This window comes from Agrilus planipennis, unplaced genomic scaffold (genome assembly GCF_000699045.2).
Source record: "Agrilus planipennis isolate EAB-ADULT unplaced genomic scaffold, Apla_2.0 scaffold90, whole genome shotgun sequence".
Lineage (NCBI taxonomy): Eukaryota > Metazoa > Arthropoda > Insecta > Coleoptera > Buprestidae > Agrilus > Agrilus planipennis.
The window spans coordinates 1-12,291 of NW_020438865.1; the positions used below are offsets into that span (position 1 = coordinate 1).

The 12,291-nt window shown below is 34.0% G+C and overlaps 1 protein-coding gene across 10 annotated transcripts in view; it reads right to left on the minus strand.

The window, feature by feature from the left end:
* Positions 1-755: 755 nt before the first annotated feature.
* Positions 756-12,291, minus strand: part of LOC108737328 (zwei Ig domain protein zig-8) — a 207,079-nt gene continuing 195,543 nt past the window's right edge. For 9 of the 10 annotated variants that reach the window (XM_025975324.1, XM_025975332.1, XM_025975317.1 and 6 more), the window contains 3 exons: positions 8,371-8,457; positions 7,994-8,112; positions 756-4,466 (listed from right to left, as the gene is read on the minus strand). In XM_025975324.1, the coding sequence (XP_025831109.1) occupies positions 4,170-4,466; positions 7,994-8,112; positions 8,371-8,457 (503 nt within the window). In that variant the 3' untranslated portion in view covers positions 756-4,169. The remainder of the gene's footprint in view (positions 4,467-7,993; positions 8,113-8,370; positions 8,458-12,291) is intronic. The other variant, XM_025975341.1, reaches the window with a different exon arrangement.

A 12,291-nucleotide genomic window follows, 5' to 3' on the forward strand; every position in this document is an offset into this window, starting at 1 on the left:
GATCCGTTTTTGAAGCGCATCATCACTGGGGACGAAAAATGGGTTGTATACAACAACGTCAAACGCAAGAGGTCATGGAGAAAAAAAGATGAACCTGCTCAAACCATTTCCAAAGCTAATATTCACCAAAAAAAGGTGATGCTGTCTGTTTGGTGAGATTTTAAAGGAATCGTTTTTTTGAGCTTTTACCGGATAACACAACGATTAGTTCGGAAGTCCACTGTCATCAGCTGGACAAACTGAATGATGCACTTCAACAGAAAAGGTCAGAACTAATCAACAGGAAAAGTGTAGTGTTTCACCAAGACAACGCGAGACCTCACACAAGTTTGGTCACTCGCCAAAAGCTTTTACAGCTTGAATGGGACATAATGCTACACCCACCATATTCTCCAGACCTGGCACCATCGGATTATTATTTGTTCCGGTCACTCTAAAATTTTTTAGACGGTAAAACCTTCACCTCAAATGAGGAGGTCAAAAACCTCATCGATCAGTTTTTTTGCCAGCAAAGACCAAAAATTTTATGAGCGTGGAATTATGCTACTACCAGAAAGATGGTAAAAGGTGTTGGACCAGAACGGTCAATATATAATTTAATAAAGTATTTGTTTATTATACGAAAACTGTCTTTCATTTCAACAAAAAAAAAACGAATTGACTTTCCGAACAACCCGATATTTATTAATATATCTTATTTAATAGAAAAACAGAATTTTAAAACAAATTTTCTGGAGCAGTACCCCCACCAACCTACAAGTCGCCACTGGTCAAAATATAATATATACATACACAATTTTGTTTTTTCATTCGTAAAAGTTGTTTTTTACTTCTTTTTGAAGTATTTCCCTTTAAAGAGTATTTAAAGTAGACTCTAAATTTCATGTTACTCAATTTAATTTTACGCATCACAATGCTCAGAAAGTAATTTAATAAAGGCCCTCTCAATGAATGAAGCATTCAAACTTTGCAAATCTGGAAAGACATTTTATGCGGAAAATTCATGGTTTTTGCTTAAAATGCAAACGGCAATTTTATATGAAATTTTACTCTGTACGTTTTCAAACATGTTTCAATAAAACCAAACTCAAATTTTAAAATCACTTAAGCCATTTTATCCTTTAAAGTATATTAGTTTTCAGAGATGTGACCTTTAGAGAATAAGAATAACATTCCTTACAAAACTGTCATTTACAATTTTACAGTAGTCTGACAATTTACTGGCTACAAGCAGAAAGATTTAAATTTTACATATAAATTACTTTTGGAATGTGCAGAATCAAATGCAATATAGACATCTTCGATGTGCAATAAATTTTCTAAACATTGAGCCCTCAGCATTGTGATAACATAATGTGTAACAAAATAATACAGGAATTAAACAAAAGCTTCTTACACATGATTTTTTTAGGGTAATAGCTTCTTGAAGTTGCAATTAAGAGCTAAAAGTTTGAGAGAATAATTTTTCAGCATATACATTGAAACTTAACGTAACAAGGATTAGTAATGAGCGAAACTGATTTGGTCTTGCAGTTTTGTTTTGTTTGCACATTTAGCAAGACCACAAGACCACAATTACGACGAAGCCCAAGACTAAACGAATAAGACCAAAACCAAAAGCAAGATTCTTACTTAAATTTTAATACAGTTACAAAATAAAATGAAATAATTTTATGTAAGTAAAAATGCATATTGTTTTTAAGTATTAGCAATATATATACGTAAATGTTTTAACTTCTAACTGTACTCAACTTGAATGTACGATGTACAGGGTATTCCAAAACTTACTAACTTGGTTGATTCAAAACAAAAGAGCAATTTTATATGCATTTTTTTAGCTTTATAAGAAGAAGAATAATAACGATGACCACCAAACAATTAAAAATTTCTATATTAGCATTTTGTTTGCTCATTACTAGCACGAATGAAAAAACAGAAATTGATTTCTCTTTGTGACATTTCTGACAATTCTACTTAATTTATTGAGTTCCGATAACCAGAATAAAATGTAACATATTTCCGATCTAACGGATCATGAATTTATTATTATTTGTAATTAAACCTTTGATACTGCATGATTGAATTACTTGATTAATTTAACAATTTGTTTTGGCGGGAACGTCGTTAATAATTTTTACAGAACCGGTCGCTTGTCAGATGTGTTTTATGCACGATTTGCATTGTAATACTTAATTAAAAAGAAAGTGTCTCAAAAGGTGGAAAGGAAATTTTCATTCAGGACTAAAAAAGGAAAAGACATTGTTATAGCTCGGGAAATTGAGCAATTTGTAACCGGTATATAACATTTTGAAATAGAAGCCACCATAAAGTATTACGAAACTAAAATTTAGACTAAATTCTAGGACACTGAAAGTACAAGACCAAATGTTAATCCTTTCATAATCAATTTGACTGAAGTAATCAGTTATCGTGCCAATAATTAGTTGTTTTGCAGATAGAATACTGTCAGAGTCATAAACTTCTTCAGAAGAATTTGGAGATGATTTCTTAAATTGTTGCGAAAGGAAAACTGCCCTGCAATAACTGACCTGACCTTTCAATTTTTAAGTTGTTTTGAATCAATAAATGTAAATTTGATTTGTTCTTACTGTCAATATCTGAACTGACACTTAGCTTAGCAAAATCAGAAACCACAATGATTGTACCAATTACTTGGATTTAAATTTTTGTTACATAAAATGTTTTTCTCCATTCGGTAGTAGATGCTATCTATTTTAGTATTTTTTAATAAACAATTAAAAATCAAAATGTTGATTTTTTTTGTGGCATAATCCAAGACTTCAAACAGCTTAGGTAACAAAAATAGCGACCGCCAATTCATCAATAATCAGTGGCCTGCCAGTTCTTAAATCGTCAATTTCACCCTACTGTTAAAAAGGGTGAACAGGCTTGGCACACACGATTAAAAAGTAACCACGATCAACTAATATTCTAACTCTCTGGATATTGAGGTCTGCCAATGTCATAAAATGAGTCAATATCTTAATAATATCTCGTGCTCCTTCCTTCATGATAATTGACGGTGATTTCCATATCTCATCAGCACGCCAACTCAATGAAGGAATGAAGTGGCTAATTTCTATAGATGTCGTCCACCACGCTGTCTCTAGTTATTTGCTGAACGGTGTTTTATGATAGTAAGTAAACTTGAACCGTTGAAAGGAAACCGAAATCTACTATCTATACAACGAATCTGTTATATACTAATTTTCATGATTCCGGATAAATATTAATATTACTGACAACTGTCTCGTATTAATTGAAAGCAATGAATTAAGAACCTACGTGTTCGCTGATTCATGTATTCAGATATACAAAGGAAAGATGTTTGTTCAGTAGGTACAAGTCGATAATATCGTTCCTTTGACTCCAAATATTACATCACATCGAATATCTGGCTTACAGAACACGTAAATGGCAAATACAATCTTGCGGTGTACAGTGCATACAGGATTCGAGGAGTTTATGCTTGTTACATAAGAGAAATTTCAGTCCTCTTAGACTTTAAACGTTGCTTATACCACTACAAAGTCTTCCTTTTACCAAATAAATACAAGTAGAATGACATTTTACGTTAATAAAGAGGCACTATAGAGAGAGAGGAAAACCTTTATAGTTTCGCGAACTACAATCGAAATTAGAACTCCCCAATTCTGTTATAAGGCGATACAACATGAATCTATAAGAGTTGCAAATAGAAAGGCATTTTCAAAGGTAAACGATCTAAGGCAACATATAAACGACTTTCCGATAAAATATACTGAGTATGACACCTACAACAACTAAAAATTGTTGGCAAAATTAAAATACAAACGTTGTATTAATAGTTGTGTTGCACAGAAACGTATTTAGAACAGATTTTTTTAAGGGTAAGTTGTTCCACCCTAGTCTTGTGTTAAGTAGCTCACATTTGCCGTTTTAGTAATTGTAAATATCACACCCTGTATAAGATACAAATAACTCACTTGCGTTTTCAGTGCTATCTGAAATATTATAGTAATATTTTAGTTAATTCAATAAATAAATTATATTACTTGCGAAACGGGGTTGCCTACACTTGCACTTCCGTCTTCCCTTTAATATTTTCGATGGACAAATAACCGTCGAACCTATACATGTGAATAATAAATCCATTCATGTTATTCAAATTAGCAGACACTCGCGTCACATCCCTCATCAACTGATTCCGAGCATTTCAGGTATATAAGGGTCAATATAAAGAAAAGAAAAGAAAAAAAAAAACAAACGAAAACAATTAATGAACCGAAACACTCACCTTTGATAACATGTACAACAGTGCTAGCCGAGTTAGCATTAGAAGGACTGCATGTGTAGTTACCGGAGTCCTCAATGCTAGTATTCTTTATATGTAAAGTGCTTACAGTAATATTACTCTTTTCAACAATAATAGTAATTCCACCCCGTAACGAATCGTAATTAATTATCTGAAACAAAAGCAGAAACACCTTCAGTCTGCATTCCCGACTGAGCGTCTTCCTCCCGGATTAAAAAGGACGTGCAACTTGCAACATGAAAGGTTTGTACGATAAAAATTTACACACATGTAAATAAACACTGGAAAAGCTTTTGGGGAAATTTTAATTAGGTACATATTAACTTATGTAATTACAGCTCAGAGCAAATGTTTTTGTGCGGGTGTTTTCGGTAGAGCAATAGCAATAGCAACAGCAAAAGGGCAGTCCAATTACAATAATGACTGGATAATTAATATTGCATATAGGGTGTTTCCTAAACATGCGGAATAAATTAAAAAAAAATTGATTTCTAAAGTGTTTTTATGAAGACGTTTGTCGAAAAATGCTTCCTAAGTGATGCGAATTATCCCGAATGCGATTTTTCGTCAATATTTCCGAAAATGTTCATACCAGAATTATGAAATTTGTTATACTGCATAGACTTTTGACAATGAATCTGTTTTGAATTTTATTTGGGATATTTTGACGACATCTAAAACGATTAGCCCTAAAACACTACCATTAAAAACGAGAGTTACTTTTAGACCAAAATTTTGAAATTGCTAGCGCATGTTCTGATTCAGTATCAAAAGGTTATACAGTATACGAGGCCTGTTCAAAAAGTATCGCGAATTGTGAATTTCCGCGGGTTATGTGTATTCGAGCCAAGACCGAAAAAAACTGCCCATTTGAAGGGGCATAGTTTCCTCCAGAAACATTATTCGACAGATGTTAATAGGAAAATTTCTTCAAAAAGCACCTCTGGAATCATCCCTTGAATTTTTAGGAAACACCCTGTATAATTTGAACATTCGAATTGTGTAAAAGTTTTTTTCATATGGTAGGCATACACGAGTAGAATTTTTAAAAGATTTGACCTTTTCCGGAACAAGTTCCTTAAAATAGGTATCCAATGGTGTGTAGAGGTAAACTATAGACGGGCCTAGTCTTTTTTCGGATATGCCTAGTTCATTGTTTACAACTACTGGTGGACCTAATATGTTCAATTTTTATCAGAATGCAATAATAGCACTCGTAAGTTACACTTTAGAAATGCTGTAGATATTTTAAATCCTTTTAAAGGATCAGATGGATCTAACCATTCAGAGACCCGACTCAGTCCGAAAATATTACACATTTCTCATTTTTTTGTTAGTGCACGGATACACTAAAGGACTAAGCTTGATGGATCTTGTCCTTTGCGGATAACAGGATCGAATTCATTGGATCAGATGTTCCAAAAATTCTGCTCGTGTATGCCTACAGTTAAGGACGTTCAAACTTGGCATAGTTCGCAATAAAACTATCGCATTTACTTTCTTCTTTCAAAAGAAATATCGTTACACCAATTTATATCTGACAGAAAGAGATATAGACAAGTAGAATTTGAGTATGTTCCGGCAGCGGACTTTAAAAAAAGTTTAACATTCTCACGAATTTAGGAAAGCACAGACGTTTATTTAAGGATATAATTCCAACCAAGCATTTATAAAGCCGACCCCGATCATTTGCATACCTAAGCAATCTCTAACCGCTGCACCGCTTACTATTATCTCTTTTCACTTTGTACTACTCATGAAGCCTTTCCTAACTTAACAACGGTGTGTTCAAAATGCAGCAAATAACTACAGTCCTAAGTGGAAACAAGAAAGAAGGTATACTTCCTTTACTTTCTCCATCGATGTCTTGGATGCGCGCTAGCAAAATCGTAGGTAGGGAGAAAAAGCTCATTATACTCTCGACTCTTGTTCATTAAAGTACCTGCTAAAAGTTTTGTTCAATCATGAATGGTAGTGCGAGTCGAAAACAAGCGTTAAAGCCTTTAATATGTCTTCAAATGTAAATAAACATCTCGTTAATATTTTTAGTAGTAATTGGTACCAATAACAGCAAATTTGAGCAATGCAATTTTAGTGGATAATATGGTCAATTTTTCCGTGCCGTACTGTACGGATTACACGCTCCTCACCGGTTAAGAGTTTGGCCGAGAGCTGTCTCCTTTCTTTTCTGGCCCAGTGCTATTCTTTTCTACTTTGCGCCGGTCAAACTAAAGGTCACATCGCTAGAGAAACTAAACGAAGTATACGTCCATTCTCACAGATAATATATTGCGAACTTCGCCAATTTTGATCGCCTCAACTATATCTACCTACAATTTCGATTTCTATATATTTAGTAATCCGAACTACCAATCCAATCGCGCACGCTAGCGAAGACTCACGGTCAATGTCACGCAGTAAAATCGTATTTTACGTAGTTACAATCCGTCCATGTTCTAAAATACAGATAATATTCTTAGGAATATTTTAATAGTTCAACTCAAACAACGTCAGTCATTATTACTATAGGTACAGGACAGTACGATATACTTTATACAAAACACATATTATGGGAAAAAGAAGATAGGTAACATTGACATAAACTCATTTTTTTAGACATCTAATGCAAGAAAAACTCAATGATGGATTAATTTCAGTTAAAAAATTGAAAATAAAGATAAAGAAACAATAACACTGGTTGAACCCTTCCAAATTTGTACTGGTGGGAACCGAATATTCAAATTTGTTTTTTTTTTAATCCATCATTCAATCATGAAGGTACAACTACCTACTTACTTACCTGATAACAGAAAATTTTTAGTATTGTGGTTTGAGATAAAGTTACTGTGAGTTATTCTGACCACCGAGAGAATACTTTTTCTATGGGGTTTTTGAAAACCAAGTTCCAACGGTTAATTTTGAATTTTGAATAAAATAAATTAGCATTAGACAATAAGCTGTGTGGTGTTGTGGCACAGTTGGTAATAACGAAGTTTCTTACATCATTTGACATATATTAATGATGAATGTTTGGTATTTTGTAAAAACAACGGATTGTCAAATATCAAACATCTACATGGCAGACTAATCGAATCTACTTTGTCAGCATTTTCTCCCTCTGCAGGGAGTATGAAGGAGGGAGAGAGATGTCCACTAACACATTCAACATTTGGCCAGCGTTGGCAGACGTAAGGAAATTTTCCTAGACCTTTTCCTTTGGAGCCAGCTTAGGGAAAAGGGGATTTTTCTTTAATGTATAATATAATTTAATTTTTATGCCAAATGAATTTCTTCTTTAAATATTTGCAAATGGATCTTTATGTTTATACAATTTCCAGAGAAGTACATACAAATTTCGGTAAGAAACTAGGTAATAAAAGCATATTCATCTGGCAACGCTGACTTTTGCTGGTTAGTTCCTTGCCGTCGTAGAACTTGGCTTCAAAAAGTATGCTTTTGTTATTCTCCGAAACCTAAATAACCTCTTAATGAATACATGATAATTGGCACCCCTTTAATATGACCATTCCGGTTCTGTTTTCAAGACTTCATGTCCTCTAGCGTCACATTATCACTACCCTCTCTCACTTCGCTATATTTCACCGACAGAGATATTTGGTCTGAGCTGCATTTTGTTTTTTTTGTTATAAACTAATTTGATGGAAAACGTTGACTTACCTCACCGTCGTGATACCAAAACAGTTGCGAATCGCTTGTATTAAGAATGCACGACAAGTTGAGAGTGCTTCCTAGACTAACGTACATATCTCCTTCATTAGCTATATAGGCAGCCGGAACTGTAAAAAAGAGAAACCAATGTCTTCCCACTTTGTCGTTTTTAACATTTTTAGCTACACTAAAAAGCTTTCTACTACAAAACGCTTTTGTTAGACAACTTCAACTGTTGTATTAGCAGAAAGAGCTTTGCCCCTCCCACATGTTAATGTCATCAAGCATTCATTTCAATAAATTATTAATCGGCGGATAATATGTGTTAGTGAATTAGATGTTTTTTTTTTTTTAACAAAGCAAGTAAGAATCTTTTTCTTTAATACCATTCGCCACGTCAGCTAGCATCCTATGTTGTAAATTGTTTTCTTTTTCCCACCAACTTTCTGGATACGTGCTCTGATCAGGCATTTCTGTAAGAAATAATTTTTGTCTCAATTCTTGCACATCGACATTTACTGTAGATGCTGGAAGGAAAAATTGCATCCTACGGAACCGTCACAGTAACTGTGCAGACATTCGAGGTTTCTAGGAATAACTCATCGGAGAGAATCTTCGAGAGAGTCACCGACTCATCAACGTTCGAATTAAACTTCTGGACCTAGATGGCTGAAGTATTATACAGAGCTTTTCTTTGTGATATATACTAGGAATACGGAAGATATTTCAAAATTCAACTCCTAAGGGGAACATTATTGTTGTTATAAATGCTCCTGATGAAGATGTGGTAATGCAAAAGGAAATAAGGAAACCCTAGACAAAAATTTTCAGTCTCTCCAGTCTCGTTCAGCAGAGTCTTTCAGCGTTTCTGAGAGCGTCTCTCACAGTCTCTCAGTTATTGTCTAGGTGTTTTTGTGGATCTCTCACAGTCTCTGTATGAGAGACTCGAACGATAACATTGTTAATTCAGAGATTCAAGTCTCTTACAGAGAGACTGAATGAATAAAACTGAAAAATTGGGAGATTCGAGTCTCTTGTAGAAACACTGGAATCTCTGAAACATGTTGAACTTTTGAAAATTTTAACCATGTCTATCGAGACACAACTTATTGAGAGATTCGGGTCCCTCGTTCAGAGATTCGAGTCTCTCGCTCAGTGATTCGAGTCCCTCGTTCAGAGATTCGAGTCTCTCGATCTTAATGTAAATTTTCTTTTGGAAACAACTTTAGTATTGAAAATACTATTTGTGTTTTTATATGGAAACTATTTCATGAAAAAATTAGGTGGATGTTACAGGCCTCTTACAAATAAACGTAAATAAACACATGAAGGATAAATATACGATGATTGAATTATATCGATGCGTTGCATCTAATAACAAATTATAACAAGCTATCTTGGTCCATTTAAGTTCCTGATTGTTTGCGTTTTTAAAAGATAGAAAAACGACAAAAACTGAAGCTACAATTTATCGCCTATAAGTACGATCTAATGAACAACTACGATCAACTTATGTTCTCATTTTCTGGATATCAATGAACTACGTATAAAAAAAATATAATATTAATATGTAAGTAGTAATGAAATAAATGTTTAACAAGGCCCTTTCGCGATTAAGCAAATCGACTCCCATAACATATCCAAATTTTTGGTTAGTAATCTGTCGATAACGCAGATCGCGATCTCACTCTCCTTGGATCTCATCAGCACTCCGCAGACAGTTCCGATAGAGCACCGACTAATATTGTTTTGTTGTTTTATATTATTTTGTTGGAACTGTCTTCGGCGTGCTAATATAATAATGAACACGTTTGTTAAATCATGCATTCAGGTATACAAAGAATGATGTTTTTCTCTTAATTAGATAATATCCATACTTTGAGTCCAAACCACATAGAATATTTGGCTTACAGAATACGAAAATAACAAATACAATCTTGTGGTGTAGGGCGCATACAGGATTCGAGGAGTTTTATGTTTGTTACATAAGAAGAGCTTTAGTTCTCTCAGACTTTAAATTAAAGACTACAAAGTCTTCCTTGTAACAAATAAATACATGATAATGACATTTCACGTTAATAAACAGGCACTGGAGAGAGAAGTAAACCATTAAAGTTTCGCAAACTGCGTCAAAATTAGTTAATTATAAGCTAATATTTATTCATCCCAAATTCTGTTATAGCACACTGCAACATGAAACAGTAAGAGTAGCAAATAGAAAGACAATTTTCAGAGGTAACATAACATGAATTTTTGATTAAATATACTGAATGTGACACCTATAACCACTAAGAAATTGTGGAAATTAAAAAATGAATGTAGTAATAATTCTATTGTACAGAAACGTATTTACAACACCCTTTTAAGTTTTTGTAGCCTAGTGTAAAGTACGTTTTAGTGATTGTAGATGTCACACCCTGTATAAAATACAAATAACTCACTTGTAGTTGATGTTGTTTCAGTGGTAGCTGAAATATTATGGTAATATTGTAGTTAACTCAGTAATTAGTATAATATTAATAAACATCTATTTTGTTTCCATGGGATTGGAGGGTTGCATGCACTTGCTTCTTAATTCCAACATTTTCAATGCATTTAAACAATAAACCGTACAAAAACAATTATTTAGGCTTCTTCTAGTGCAATAAGATACATACCGTGATAAGTAATTGATAATAACCTATTAGTAAAGAACACTTAATCCACTCTGAAGAAGCCTTACACTTATAAACGAAACGTTGATCCTTAATTGTTAAAATAAAATTCAAATTTTCTTTAGACAACGGAAAATTCAACACAATATTGTTAATAAATTTACTCATAGCAAGTATGCTATAATTTTGCAATTTTATCAAAGATGTAGCAATCTATTCGATAAAAAAACGCATTATATTTTACGTAAAATTTATGCCCAATTAATTTAGTAAATACTAACAGTTGAGAGTGGCGCGTATATAAATTGCCAGTATTTTAAAACTGAAAAAAGTGGCTTCATCCAGGGAAACTGCTTTATTTAATGCAGTTGCAAAGTCAGCAGATTAAGAATGTCCTTTCAGCTAATAGCCGGACATTTGTTAAACGCTCTCGTCGTTTTTTATTGTGGTAGGTACGTCTAAACGACTACTTCCTTTCTAACTGACGAGCCTTTTCAATAAAATAAAACATTTTCAGGAAACAAAATGAATTGGGGCGCATAATTTTGAATTTTTGTTTTCGATTCATCGCACCTAATGCATAGAAAGAAAGATATCTACGTATTCTCTATTTTGAGTATTAAGCGTTTCTTACTCGTGCGATTTCGAGAGGTATTTGGATAGAACTGGAATCTACACCGTGTTTGAATAGGAACAGTGGCAGGCAATAAATAAAATAAACGGAAAAGACTGAGTAGCGATCAATCACTTGAATGTTCTTCTTTTCTTGTATTGTTGTATCTCCGGGGAATCCCGTGGAGACGTCCATAGACGAAGGTATTACGCCTCGTAACGAGTACTACACTACCGGAATCGTTTGTCTATTGGTAAAACTCCGTTCCATCGCCATAATCAGTGGCGGCTCGCGTATAAGCACTGTGGAACTCCATCATCCCCTATTTCCACTCGATTTTATTTACAACATTTTACGTAATGAGTTCTTTTTTGTTCAATCCTTTTTTTATTCTTGCGCAATGCTTATCTACCCCTTAAACTTAATGTCGGTAGGAAGCACCCAATTTATGAAAACGATATGGTCATGGGCGCAGTTAGAGATTTTTCCTAGGGGATCAGATAGATTTTAAATAGCTGTATGTTTATATAGATTTAATGTGCTTGGTTTGTATGTTTTGAAATTCCATGCCGATATTGTGACCCCAAAAAGGGCAATGAACTTGCTAAATGGGGAGTGCCTCCCCTTTGCTCCTACCTATCTATGCACATGTAGATAATACAATTTTTTTTTGTATGGAACCCTACGTTTTGACTCCCGTGCGAATGCGTACATAGGAAGCTGATCGGAATGCTGCACAAGGAGGGGGAGGATGCAGTGTCGCTCCCACAGTGCCGACGTTGGTGCATGGTGGGAGGTACTTAACGTTTTTAGTGCGGGTGTATTGTGATTAAAAGTTCTTCATGTTTAGTTTTTAGGTTAGAATTAGATTAATACTCTGATTTGGGACATTATATAGGGTTGTTCGGAAAGTCATTTCGTTTTTTCCCGACAGAGGATTTAATTGTATTCTTTTGCACCCAACTTCACATTTAAGCCGTATAATTTTTATATGCTTTGAGAGCTCATATAGCAAGGCTTGTGTGTGAAAAATTCCAATT